The sequence below is a fragment of the Meleagris gallopavo genome, chromosome 11 (assembly GCF_905368555.1).
Source record: "Meleagris gallopavo chromosome 11, MGAL_WU_HG_1.1, whole genome shotgun sequence".
Taxonomy (NCBI): Eukaryota; Metazoa; Chordata; class Aves; order Galliformes; family Phasianidae; genus Meleagris; species Meleagris gallopavo.
Window position 1 is genome coordinate 14,599,650 of NC_139414.1, and position 13,835 is coordinate 14,613,484.

A 13,835-nucleotide genomic window follows, 5' to 3' on the forward strand; every position below is an offset into this window, starting at 1 on the left:
CAGAGCCTCCGAGCCGTCTGGTGAGCTCAGTTTTTGCTTCTGTCAGGCTGCGGTTCAAAGGCTGGGGCGAACGCAGAGCGCTGCAGTCTGTTTTTGCGGCTTTTTAAAGACAGACGGTGCCTCGTTGCGCCTGGCTGCGGGGGTGGGGATGTGGGGAGGGTGTGTTCGCCCAGCAAAGGTGCGGGCACAGGGGCACAAGGCCGCACAGACGAGACCAGCATCCCAGCTAGAACACCGCTGCTGATAGATCCTTCTGCTGCTAGCATATGCGTCCCGCAGCCGCGAAGCCACCACCCCTGTCAAGTGATTCTACTTTCCGCTTGCGATTGGCTGAGCGCGATCACGTGCCGCAGGAGAAGGGCGGGGCGTGCGGCCGCGGTTGCCACGGCGACCGAGTGAGGCGGCTGTCGGGTAGGCCGCGCCGCGGCAGCGTTGCCGTGCCGGCGGTGCCGCTCAGCGATGGGCGACGTGCTGGCTTACGAGGCCGAGTTACTGGGACTGGTGAGAGAGGTTGGTGCCCTCTTCTGTTCTTCCCTTTCGCTGAAGCGAGCGGGGAGCGAGGCGCTGAAAAGGCGCTCTGCCATCCGGCCGCGTGTTCGCTGCAGCCACAAACGAAGCGGGCTGCTCCGGAGATCCGAGTGGCAGCGCTGCCTGTCGGGTGCTCGCATCGTCCTGCCGCCAGCGCCCCGAGTGCCCGCGGCGTGTGCCTGTGTGACCGGATTGGCTGCAGAGCTCCGCAGGCAGCTGCTGTGGAGGGGCAGGCAGGAGGAGCTGCTGTGCTCAGCTTTGTGCGGGCTGCGTGTTGGAAGTCTAACGATTCTACCAAGCAGCAAAACAATTTGAAGCCTAAATCGTTTTTGTATCTCAGTATGCAAATCTAAAAGCAGCTTTAAGTACCTGTTAATATAGCATCGCTTATGTTAACAACGCAGGAAGCAAATTATTTCTCTTCCCTGTGGCCATATTCAAGTTTGCGAGATGAAATGCAATGCGAGACTTCTCGCCTCGTTAACCAGTGCCTGAGGCTCCCGAGGTGGGGAGGTGTGCGATGCGGTGCCTGTACGCGGTGGGAGGAAGGCAGAAGGCCGCTGATCTCCTCTTCAGAACGGTGCTCAGCTGGCCGTTGATTTGGCATCTGCAGCCTCGGATGTGAGTGGCTGGGAGTGCCTGTGCTGTGTGTGAGTGCTGCTGTGAAGATGAGGATCGCGCTTAAGAATTCTGTCCCCTGAGGACACTGTTTGCGACGAAGTTATTGCGTTGCTCATTCAGCTGAGGTGCTGCAGCAGTGGAATTTGGTTCTTTTTCTTGTTTGAATGAAGTTACCATCTAAATTGGGGAGCATAATTCTTTCAAAGTGGTTGCGAGTACTATTGTAGAAGATGTAGAAGGTAATCTACCTGGGAAGCAGCATTTTCCCAGCATGTGAGGCATGGTTCTTAGTTTGTTCTCATGCAGACATTCAGCATTCAGGGACTGTGCTACCGAGAAACTTCAGAGGACTTTGGCAATTCACGGGTCTCTCTTTGAAGCATTAATCATCTAAAAATGATCATTTCTCTATGTTTTTATCTCGTAGTATTTGGATTTTGCTGAATTTGAAGAAACAGTGAAGGTATTTGCAAAGGAATGCAAAATAAAAGGGAAGTCACTACCTAAAACAGCAGGTGTTTCCTTGAGAAATTCAAAAGCCATTCCTGTTCAGGTAATGCATCACTTGCACTTATTCTGAGTAACACTCAAACCAGCCAAAGTCCACCTAACACCATGTGAATTATTACAACAGTGACATGATCTGAAGTCTAAACCCATTCTTGTTTAGTTTGGAGAAGGCTGCAAGCACTCTTCTTCTAGTGCAGGAAGCATTGGATTTTGTTTTTTGCAGAGCTCCAGTCCCTTTGAACCTGAGGCAGTAGGTTTGGACTACTTTAGCTTTTCAGATTGACGTACTTCAGCAAGGCTGATTTTCAGACACTGTAGGCATTCATTTTTTCATTATGGTAAAGATGAGTCCCCAGACGCTTGAAAATTCTTTGGTTCATGTTATGAAGGTTGATTCATGCTGTTGGAGAGATTAGAGACAGCTTGAGAAAGAATATTCAGCTGGTCACTGAGTGGTGGGAGATTTGGGATAAAGCTTTAATTAGAAACGTCAGGTGTCACTTAGATCCTTCATTTTCTGTGGTTGAAAAATGCAGCTCTTCTGTGTTTGTGTTTTGACTGAGTGCTTGTGCCTTTTCAGAGAGATCTGCTCAGAGCATTTGACAATGGTGAGCAGAAGGCTTTCTTCCAGCTCTGGGAGGAGCACGTTTCATCTTCAGTCCGGGACAATGAACCAGTTGCTCAGAAGCTAGAGTTCTATCTTCATGTACATTTTGCCACCTACCTCCTAAAACACTCTGTGGGAAAGCCTGTAAGTTTATTTCACAGTCTGAATTTCAGATTGCTTTTGTTTTATTGGTATATTTGGCTTTGATTTGGATGAAAATGGGATGCTTCTTAAGAAATCTCAGAATACGGATCCTGCTTTTGAGCAGTAGCCTGTGTTTTAGTTGAAAGCAGGCCCTGATTTGGGAAGCAGAGAAATAGAAGTTGGAAGTGTCCTTATCTTGGAGCTCCTGAAATATTTTGATTTGGAAAATACCAGTGTACTGTTACTTTCACACCTCTAACAAATGTAGGGTAGGTCTGGATAGGATAGGAGTACACTTACTGGGGGTGCTGGCTTGAACATGACGCCATGGGAGTTCATCATACAGCCTCTGGATCCAAGCTCACTCAGTCTCTCAACAGTAAGTCCACAGATAGCAGAGAGTTCACTGTAAGGCATAATAAAATATACTAGAAGACTTTTATTAATAAGGGTTATCAGTGGCTTTGAGAACAACTTATTGTAATGCATATAACTTCTAACAATTTCTCTTCTGAATTTAGTACTAGTCTAATTTTGAAGATCTTGAAATAAATTAAATATATATGGCAAAAAAAAATTTACTCCCTCTTGCTTCTCATGCTGAATGTGGATTTTGATTCAGTGATTTCTTCCCTCTGTTCATTCCTGACACAGTGTGACTGGATCTTTTCAGCTGCAGTTATCACTGAAATGAAGCATGTCTAAAGTCAGGTAGATATCTTCTCTCAGCCTGAAGCATGGAAGTGACACTGCTTTAAGTATCTGTCAAAAAGTGGGCAGGTAGAATGGACATTCGAAAGGCAATTTTGTCCCTCTCTTGTTTTGTTACATTTACACACTTTATAGCGCGTTCAGAATGGCAATCTTCTAAATAAATGTGTGACTTTCTTTCTTAGGACAAAGCTGAACTTGAAGAAAGAATTTCTCATTTTAAAGCATACTTGGAAACAAAAGGAGCTGCCCTAAGCCAGACTACAGAGTTTCTTCCCTTCTACGCTTTGCCTTTTGTTCCCAACCCTATGGTGCATCCTTCATTTAAAGAACTTTTCCAGGTAAGTCTGTGATTCGTTGAGATGATATTTATTATGTTGCTTTTGTGTTGTTTTTTTTTCCCCATGGGATGACAGATGTTGGATGATGTTTGATTTGGTAATTGCTTTTATTGTTTCCTTTTACTACAGCTGTACAATCATAAGATAACATGTATTTGATGGAGGAAGGGCTGTGAGGGTGCTATCGATAACAGAGTAAAATCTTAAATGAATTTTATCTTTGCTGGTGTGCTGGCTTTGTATCTTTTCCTTTCCACACAACACTGAAATATGTGAGAATTATGGGAATCACTACAGAGTAGTTCAATTCCACTTCCATGGTTTGAGGATGTTGCCCAGGATACCCCACTATCTGTGTATGTATAATTTGGTTTCAAAACATGATAGGTAGGTATAAGGAAACTAACACAGTTTCATTCAGCTTCATTTAATGTGGAAAAGAGAAAGTCAAGTAGCTAAGTAATCTTCCCATTACAGAAATTGAGGATGTGATTCTTTTAATTTAGATAACAAGTCAGTGTTCTCTGAGACGTGCTAGAAAAGTGTAGCTGTGTTTAGTGGTTTCATGACTGCTGCCATAGGTATTTTTCCTGGTTAATGTTTTTTTGTGTGAATTGTGTTTTAGCCTTTGCCTTTGGCTGTGTCAGGGTTCAGTTCTTAGGCACGCACATGTGAGGTGAAACGAGTGTAAAAGTTAGTGGTTGAACTTTAAAATATGTTTTCACCTCCAGGTGCACTCCTGTAAGTCTCATGATGACCAACTATTCCTCTGTGGATGAAGGGGTAACAAAACTCCCTCCACTGACAGTGCTCTGGGCAGCGTGTAGGGGGGTGCTTACAGATGTTGCCCAGAGCTGTGATTATGAAGCGGTGGCAGTTCCTGCAGAGGATATTTCACCCATTCCACCAACTGGTGGCTTGTTTGTGTACTGAAAAATTGTGCTGACTTCTTATCTATGCAGCAAACGGCTGGTTATGCTGTAGCACTTGAGCTGGATCAAGAAATTGAACTGCTTTGTTGCAGACGAATGTGTGTATAGAGCTCCCATGTATGTATGTGCACAGATGTACACTTATCAGTAAAGTATGTGCAGTGTTTTGCAGAGCTGTGTGCTTGTGCCTCACTGCCCTCCCACCTGGGCAGCTGTGCTAGCTCACCTGAGGAGCTGTGTACAGTCCTGGTGGTGGGAGGGGATGTTCTTAGCCTGTATTTCAGCCACATGCTTCTTAATGTCAAATCAGAGCCCAAGTGATGCTTGCCTAGGGCTGACTTTGGATGTAGCAGCTGATGAGGAGCTCCAGCTTAGCACCAAAAAAGGCATGTACTGCAATTTTCCTTTGGGACTAGCTATAAATAATGAGATGTGCTGGTTGACCTCAGTGTTGGGCAACGACTGCTCTTTTAATTACACTTAGCAGATTATTTTTTTTAATACTTTATCTAAGACAGGATCCTCTGGTTTATTCATAGTAACTCAGTACCCATCTCAGTCCACAGCCACTCATGTTTTCTTGTGGGAACTGTACAACTGGCTGTGTGACCGTGTGTTAGAGTGGAAGCACAGGTTGTTCTACATTTGAGAAAGAACAGCAGTGAGTCACTCCTCTACTAAGCAGTGTTCTTATGGCACCTTTCTTCTCAGACATCTCATGCTTTATGTAGCCAGAGTTCCTAACTGTTTGTTAATATATCTTGAAAAATAATATACACTTCTTTCTGTAACAGACACGGTTCCTTTGGTAATATATGACATCCTGTAGTGTACCAGTGGCTTCTTTCTGAATTGGTGAATGCAGCAAGGAAATACTGTATGCTATCCAACCTGGTGAAATATGGGCGAGTTTGAGCTGCAAGAACAGCTTGCAATGTGTACATATACAGCAGTAAATTAAGAAGCTCCTGCTACTTGTTGGATTGTACTGCTTTTTCACTTGTTGGAAGATACTTCCTTCTCATCTGTTGGCTTTAAATCTGTTTTAAGCCAAGCAGAAACCAGCAGAACTAATGGTTTGAAATACAAGAAAAATGTAATTGGTGAATTCTTAGACACAGTATTTGTGTTCCTTAACTCTTGTTTTCCTGCACGTAAGAGACACTGTGTCAGACAGCATTCCATTGTGATTGATGTGTTGGTCTGTCTTTTCATGGGAGTTTTGGTTTTTTTTCCCCTCCAAATCCAACTTGGAAATGTTGTGCACTGGTCACTGATGTCACGTCGTGATGCTCCCAGTAGTTGTGGGCAGGGAGTGAAGTCCCAGATTTTACTGGGAGTAAATGATGACTTCATTGCTTTCCTTTTGAGAACAGAAGAATGGGAAGTGGTTCATTTGGTACTTTATTTTAAAAATGTGACATTCATACTACCTTTTTATCAAGTGCTTATATTTTAAAGGTGCTCCTAGTTGAAAAACAGTTGTTGCATATGCACGTAATGCAATGATACTACAACTTTTAAACTTGAACTGAAGCTAAGTCTTAATTTTAGAAGTCATGAAATAATATTAAATCCACCTTGATGTACTTTTGGGGGTAGTCAGCTAACACATTTGGTTCAGTACAGCAAAGAAAAATCTCACTACAGTGTTAGCTGCCTTGTTTACTAATGGAAGGTTGATGTGATCCAAGCAGTACTTTCAGCAAAGTGTACATATTTGGTGAACAGCTGTCATCATTTGTTTTTATTTTGAAGGATTCTTGGACGTTGGATTTAAGGACAAGATTAGAAAAGTTCCTGTGTCTGACTCTCAAAGCCAGCCAGACTCCCAGGCTTCTCACTTTATTTGTATCCTTTTGAGAAAATACTTTGAAGATCATTAGAATTACTGTAAAGAGGCAGTGTGATTTATTGGAAGAATATGCTGGAAGATTTATTATGCAATTGCAGAAGCATTACAGTTCAATGTCTTTTATGGTAGGAAACATTGTTTATATTCCATATTTAAGAAAACCTTTTTTAAAAAGTTATGTAAAGGCAATATATGGGTGGATATGAAGCTACGTGTTTCTCGTGTGACCATTTTTTGTTTGCATGCTATCCCAGGCTGTCCCAAACCTGACTCCTTTTTTTGTGTTTTTAAAGCTCTCAGTCTTTTCAGTTAGCATTTCAGGGACTAGCTGAGTGTTTTCCAGGACCCTTAAGGGTTCCAGAGATTACTATTTTACTAAATGAGTTGCATTTCAGGCTATTTTTCTTCCAATGACACTGTTTGAGCTGTGTTGTCAGACCTAAATTTGCAGACTGACTTGCTGTGTGACAAGATTACCTTCTCCATTTTTGGTCAGGATAGTTGAGGGTAAGGCAGAGAGAACTGAACTGGAATCTTTGTTTCTGGCTTTGTTCTTTTCTAACAGATAAAGTTTAAATCCTCATTATGTACCCCATCCTAAAACATCATGCAGAGTGGTACTGAGCTGGAAATGTTAGTCTTGTACCATTCTTGTTTGTTCCCCAGGGTGAGGAGCAGTAATCAAAACAGTCTGCTTTCACTTCCATATCACAGCTGTGTATGTATGTGTGTGTGACACAGAACAGTTAGAGAAAATTGTCTCTCTTATTATTCCTCTTCATGGAGTAATGGACTGGATTCCAACTGAACCCTGAGTATTTCTTTGGTGTAAAAATTAATCACTTGGCCTACAACATTTGCATATTAGTATGCTGATTTCATATGTAATCAGCAGTTTGACTTTTGATATTTATAGTTAATATATTTAGTCTGGAGTCACCAGATCTTCAGAGTTGGATGTGGTATGTGTAAAGGCCAGCAAGAAGTCCCTATCTAACATGCATGTTGTGCACTTAAGATTTGTATGTATTTATTGATTCCTTTATTATTGCTTTTCTACAACACATTGTGCTTTGGCTGTTGTCTGGGTCTGTGGGAATCTCTGGTTTGGTTGGGTTTATTGGGTTTACCAGGTGGTTGGATTTCTCTGTGCAAGAGGAATTGCCTTTTCCTGAACAGCTCCAACTCATACAACAGAAGGAGAATGGACAGTGCAATAAAGGTAAATGCTGAGATGTGATAAGGATAGTATGTATTATTAGGGGCTGTAAGTGGAAAGTAGGCCTACAGTGACAGGGAAGCTCTTGGATGCATGGCAACAAATCCTTTGAAATCCACACTCCTGTTTCAGTGCAAGTCTGCTGGAGGTCTGCAGGGCTGAGCACAGCCATGTGTGCAACTGGGGCTGGAGGGGCTAAGGATGGGATTTGTGTTTTATATCTGTTCTGTCCTGAAATAAAATTATGGTAAAAACAAGTGAGTGCACAAAGTGCATGCCAGCTCTCTGTTTTTAGTTAGAATAAGCCTCCTCAGGTTTGTTTCCAGCACCTGCTTATGCCTGTCTGCATCTTGTAGACTTCACATCTCAGCCAGTTCTCCTGTAGACTGTCAGACCTTCATAGAGAAAGTAGATTTTTGTTCCCTTTTGCTTATCCTGTTTAAGCTCTTAAAATAGTACAGTTTAGTGTCTCCTAAGGATCTCTTAATTTAACATCTTAATTTAGGCACAATTCTCTGATGTGTTTTTAGACAAATTGCTCATGAACACTTATGTGACAAAATAATGGGGGGTCCTCTAAAAGTGGTATTTCAGAACAAAGCCCCATTAGATGCTGATGCCACTTGAAGTGGCTTTTAAAAATCAATAAACAGGATTTATGTTCCTAAGCCAATTCATTTTTTTTTTTCATTCAGCTTTCATTGTTCAGTTATTGGGAGGGATTTGTATGAGCCCAGCTTGTGTTCCTAAAATTACTCTTCCTATTAGGAAAAGCAGTTTTCCCTCAAGGATTTATTCTTTATAGATTGAATTAGAAAGAAAATGAGGTTCATCTCCCACGGTGAGGTCCAGGTATTTTCTTTAATGTTGTGCTGTAGATTACATTGGACTTGAACTGAGTATTAAAGAGATCTTTGCAGATTTTGTTTTCCCAAAAGTCACTTTTTTTCCCATTGTCATGGAATTGAATCCACACAGCCTTAATTGGCAGCTCTGTTGTGTGCCTTAATGTTTGGGTAGGACTGGAGTTTTTGTAAAGGTTATCTGAGGCTTGTATCATGTGAAATTATGGGGTGTGAGAGGTTAGTTCTGCATGATGCTTCTCAGATAGTGTGGGATCCGCAGTGCAGACTCACCACTGGAGAACGTTTGTTTTTTCTGTGGAGGAGAAATGTACAAAATACGGATAGGTGACAGATGAATGGAGAGCACTATGGTGAAAATTCCTTTAAATGGCCTTTAGTGAATAGTTGCCAGTCATTAATCTCAGGTGCTGAAGCACTTCAAGTTAGGGTGGGATGGTGCAGATTCTTTGGAGGGCGTCCTGGAGAGTTTTGTGTGTGCACCTTTCCTGTTCAACCTGCTGCAGTCTCTGACTCTTTGCCTGTTTGCTACAAAACCCTTTACCAGCTTTATGACTTCCAAGGCCGCTTGTGTGGCAGCTGTGCTGAAATTACAGCTCACCCTGATGTTTTCAGTTCGGCAGGGAGAGAATTGCAGAAAGGCTGACACCTAACGAGAGCTTCAGGCTTTCCGTGCATCCTTTGGGATGGAGGGAAGGAAGGGTTTGGAAAGTGCTCAGCTACTGTCCCCTCTGTTCCCTCATTACAAATCTGTGCATGAGTTCACAGCTTATCTTCCACCACTTGGGGGGAAGTGGAGAATGGGAGAAGCGTGTTAGGCACAACGTGCCTCTATCAGGATTTACTGTATGCCAAATGACTGCTAACAAGGAAATATGCCTGTTCCAAATATCGATTGTAATCGATAGAAATGAGGTGAGCTGCTAGGAGTTGAGGCAGCTCCTGCCTCTCCCTGGGGCAAAATATCCTGTGCCAGACACCAGGGCACCTCAGCTGGCAGCAGCTGCAGGGCACTGAAGCTCCACGCTCTACTGCAATCTCCACTGCATTGCATCTGGGAGCTCAGCTTGGCCAGAGTCTGCTTCTAGCAGAGGCTGTGAGGATAGGCAGATATTAGAGAGATGGGGAGAGCGAGCACAAGTTCAGGAAGCGTGTTTTAGGCATAGGTGAATTGTCATAGAGAACAACAACCAGTCTCTGGCTTTGAGAGAAAAGCTTGTTGTAGAATTGTGCGTAACTCCTTGGTTACTCAGAGGATCTGGAGTCTTGACATTAAAAAGACTTGGCAAATGAACAGACACGATTACATGCAAGTCAAGAAAACAGGTAGAAACGTGCAAAAGTTCAGAAGATGCCTAATCTTCATTTGGCTCAAGTCAGTAGCTTTTCTGTGTGCTGTACCTTCCTACAGCAGGAAATCAGTCATCTGCCCTTTATTGCCTACCCTTTCCTCTTGCATATAAATAATGCTTATTAGGTCTGAACCTTTCTTTATTCCTCTCTAAGCTTAGCTTATGATAAGATGGCAGTAGAAGCATTCATCTGTATTCAGAGAGAGGAAAAAAAAGGAAGGCAAATGTGTTGTGTGACTCTGTGCCTCCTGTTACAGGTGCGGTTTGATCCTTGCTGCAAGGTCACTTAGATGGAAAGGTGCTTTTCATTCAGAGGTGACTCTGAAAAGCATCTTTCCTATTCTGACTCAGGTTATGATGATTTCATATTTTAAGCTAGCAAGTAGATAGTGTTTTTTACCTAGACTGTTAGCTTCCTATGCTGGTATTGATTATGAGAATACGACAGGAATGCAAGGGGCAACGTAGGCCCAGCTCTTCCTGCAGCTGTCAGCACGTGGGTCAGTTACATGCCCACAGTGACAGCTTCCTGCCTCGTTAGTAGGAGAAACTTTCATGAAATACTTTGCCTTTTTTAGTAAAATTACTGTTTGAGAAGATAGTGATGTAAAAAATGCAAGATGTGTCATGACTTTTGATTCCTCTCTTTGACTGCCTTTTCTCAGTAAAGGCCCATGTTTATAATTGATAATCCCTGGATTTAACAGACCAGGGGTATGTTGGACCTGGTTCTTAACTCAACGTTTCTGAGTTATCCTGAGTTTAGTGTATGTAGTTATACTCCCTATAGTTGAAAGACAGATTTTCATCACTGGAAATCCTCCTTATGAAAAGCAAGAAAATGTACATTCTCTGTATTCCGTGCATTATTTTAAGACTGTAAATTTATAGGAAAGCTTTTTAGTTCATTAATGCACTTTTTTCTCTAAAAGATCCCATTGCAAAGATCATCTCACTTAATTTTCTGAGGGTAAAAATGAGCTGTTCTGCCATCTATTGATTTTCATATAGGTGGGATAGAAGCAGCTTATTTCTGAAACCCTAACAATCTAGAAGACAGGATTTTAAAGCAATTTCCAACATCAGAATTCATAGAGCTATCTAATGATGTACCTTTCTCATTTATAATGCGAGTCTTGTGGGCAGTTCTATTTGAGTATTTTTGGCAGTTTTGTCTCCTAAGTCCATGTGTCCATTGCAACTCTACTTTCTGCAGAGTTCCTTAGCAGGTATCTGTACATAATTAGTATATCTCTGCCTGCAGAATAGCTTGATTATCATAGTAGAAGACAGCTTGAGAAGGCTCTGCAAGATAGCCATGGTGCTGATCCACCACTCTGCATTCCTCCCTCTGCTGATGATTGCCATCTGTGTGCCAGCCACTGTAGAACAAAGCAGAGGTTTGTGCTGAGTTCAGAGAGCAGGGGAGTAAATGGCAAGGGGCTGTTCTGTTTGCAAATAACTATGCGTGCATTCTCCACGGCTTGTTTGTCGTAGCTGCAAGGTATTCAGCTTAGTGCTTTATTTTTAAACACGGAGCATTAACTGTGCTGTGGAACTTTACATTGCTGTAGCATTCTTCAGTTGAAGATCCCAAAGTTTTCTACGTGCATCAGTTATGTTTCTCAGCAGTTCTGTGATACAGGAAGGTTTGCCCTTTATCTTTCCAGAAAGAATGGTTCAGAACCAAGACGAGAAATTGTCTCTTCAGAGCACTAAATAAAAATGCTTCTTGGTTCTTTTGCTGCTGAAGGTGATGTTATTTCCTTTTCATTATTATTTTGACAGAAACATTGCAACATCTCCATCAACAATTAGTGGAGTCAGAGCACAGGACCATGACCTACCTGAAGCGGTTTAACAAAATGCAAGCAGACTACCATAATCTCATTGGGGTCACTGCAGAGCTTGTGGATTCCTTGGAGGCCACAGTCAATGGCAAAATGGTGAGAGCTGACTCGGATATCTATTTGCTTCACTGCTAAGCTGAACTTGTTAATTTAATTGGTAAAATAAATGGGCATGAGAGGTGAAAGGGTTATTCAGTGTACCACATGGGCCACACATCTATGTGACTGGAGAAGTTGGGTATTTTTTTTATACAAAGGTGATTTTATGCTTCATCTTTTGTGCAAGAATACCTCTGTACTTCAAGTTCAATATAACCTGTGGAGGATTCTTGTGACAGACATTGAGGAGGATTCTTGTGACAGCCTCTAGATGCTTTTAAGGGAGCTGTGAGTTGTTAGCAGGAAGAATGACCTTGGAGTTCCTGTGCTGTGTGCTGAAATGTCTCTATGTACTTCCTCTCATCAACTGAAGGTGTTGTTTGATCCTTCCCAAATGTGTCCAGCTGATGGTGCTCTTTCGTTATATTCTTGGTTTCTGTCACTTCTGAGTCCAGAGTGGAGCTGAACACTGGGTAAAATAATGCTGAAATTACAGCATTATGAATTTGAAGGGTTTTATTTTCTTGCTATATGTCTATGAATATCAGAAGCATCTCAATTTCCTTTCCTATAATCTCTCATATGTTCTGGACAGCAAAAAACCTAAACCCACTGAGATGCAGTAGAGAACTTTGCTTCAAAGGGAAACATAACTCATGTTTATTTCCTCTTCTGTACAACTGTGACTTAAGTTCTGCTCTTTAGATAGGTAACATTTCAATAGATTGTTGCTTATGTGAAAAATGGAAAGGTGTTTCTTACTATTGGAGAACTCACCTCTTGACTGAGGAGAACTTACATGCAAGCACTGATGTGACAAATTTAGTTTTTCTCTAAATTCTGAAAGTGCTTAATGCAAGTTCTGGAAGGCTTAATTTATTTCCCAATGAAGAGAGTTTACAGTTCTCTTAATTTCTGAACCAAACAGTAGTTTCAGTACATACCTTGCTCTTGCTTTGATGAGTCTCGAATATGTGATTTCTGGCCTTCAAAAAGACAAAAAAGATTACATGAAGACTTGTCTGGTAGAAAGTGTAAGTGTTATGTAATCTTGTTCTCTTATTATGTTTCCTGATTTGTAGATCACACCAGAATATCTTCAAAGTGTTTGTGTTCGCCTGTTCAGCAATCAGATGAGACAAAGCGTAGCACAAAGTATTGACTTTACAAGGCCTGGAACGGTAAGTGGTGGTGTTTACTGAGCTTTTGTGGTTAGCTTGTGTTGTGTTTTTGGCTTTTTTTTTCCCCCACGGTGGTTAAGTACCACTCGGGGGGGAAATATACAATGCAATACCCATATTTGAATTAATGAAAGGTGAAACATAATGTGTTCAAGTTTGCGTAAAAATATGACATAAGAGTTTGTTGATCTTACATGCTGGTGAATGATGGTTATGCAGCCACAGGTGTGTAGGTATGATGAATTCTGTTGTTACGATAGCACGGTGGGCCGTGTACATGCTAAAGATGCTAACTGAATGTTTAAAAAAATAAACTGATGTCCTAAGTGTGATTTGATGGCACATCTTAAGCAATTTTAATTTAGCTAAGAAGAAGTGGTATTTCTCAGCTCTGCACATGTACTCCTTTCTGCTGTGAGGGACTCTCCTAAAAACTCGGAGCAAATTGGGATTACCATGTAAAAAAGGAGCATCAGGCAGAATAATGAGAACACATGAGGAGAAGCAGCAGAAGGGAGGACTGTGTTTTTGTAAAAAAACACAGGTGGCCATTCTAAGCCACCTTGTTGATTTGCACAATGGGCTTAGCTCCATATCTGAAGATCTTTGATCTTAGCAATAAGCGAATCAGGATGCCTGGTTTTTTTTTCCTTCCTTCTCCATTCACATACCCTTCCTTCATTGTTAATGGTCAGAACTCCCATCTTGCACTGGCAATGTGTTTAGGTGATGCACTCTTAGTAGCTGCAGCAGGCTGCTTTTCCAGGGGTTCAGAAAGGAGCCAGGATTTGTGTCAGATACTTCAGCCGTAGGGACTGTGTGTAATTCTTTTCTCCTCAGATAAACGCCATGTCCTTGGTGCATGGTTATACCATCTTCTGTGCCTTATTATAACCTCCCCTCCCTCCTCCGATTTTTCTTCTTAAAAACAATTTTTTGAGGTTTTCCGACTTTCCCTGTCAGCAGCTTTCCAAGATAATGCTTCATGTGTCCCATTCATCTGCATATTGCCACCTGGTGCA

The 13,835-nt window shown here is 42.0% G+C and overlaps 1 protein-coding gene across 2 annotated transcripts in view; it reads left to right on the forward strand.

Annotated features, from left to right (window-relative positions):
- The first annotated feature begins 345 nt into the window (after window positions 1-345).
- ARMC9 (armadillo repeat containing 9) overlaps window positions 346-13,835 on the forward strand; it is a 57,640-nt gene continuing 44,150 nt past the window's right edge. Inside the window, exons 1-8 of one of the 2 annotated variants that reach the window (XM_010716794.4) lie at window positions 346-510; window positions 1,577-1,702; window positions 2,240-2,410; window positions 3,307-3,462; window positions 6,153-6,245; window positions 7,447-7,471; window positions 11,472-11,629; window positions 12,715-12,813. In XM_010716794.4, the coding sequence (XP_010715096.2) occupies window positions 460-510; window positions 1,577-1,702; window positions 2,240-2,410; window positions 3,307-3,462; window positions 6,153-6,245; window positions 7,447-7,471; window positions 11,472-11,629; window positions 12,715-12,813 (879 nt within the window). In that variant the 5' untranslated portion in view covers window positions 346-459. The remainder of the gene's footprint in view (window positions 511-1,576; window positions 1,703-2,239; window positions 2,411-3,306; window positions 3,463-6,152; window positions 6,246-7,446; window positions 7,472-11,471; window positions 11,630-12,714; window positions 12,814-13,835) is intronic. The other variant, XM_010716795.4, reaches the window with a different exon arrangement.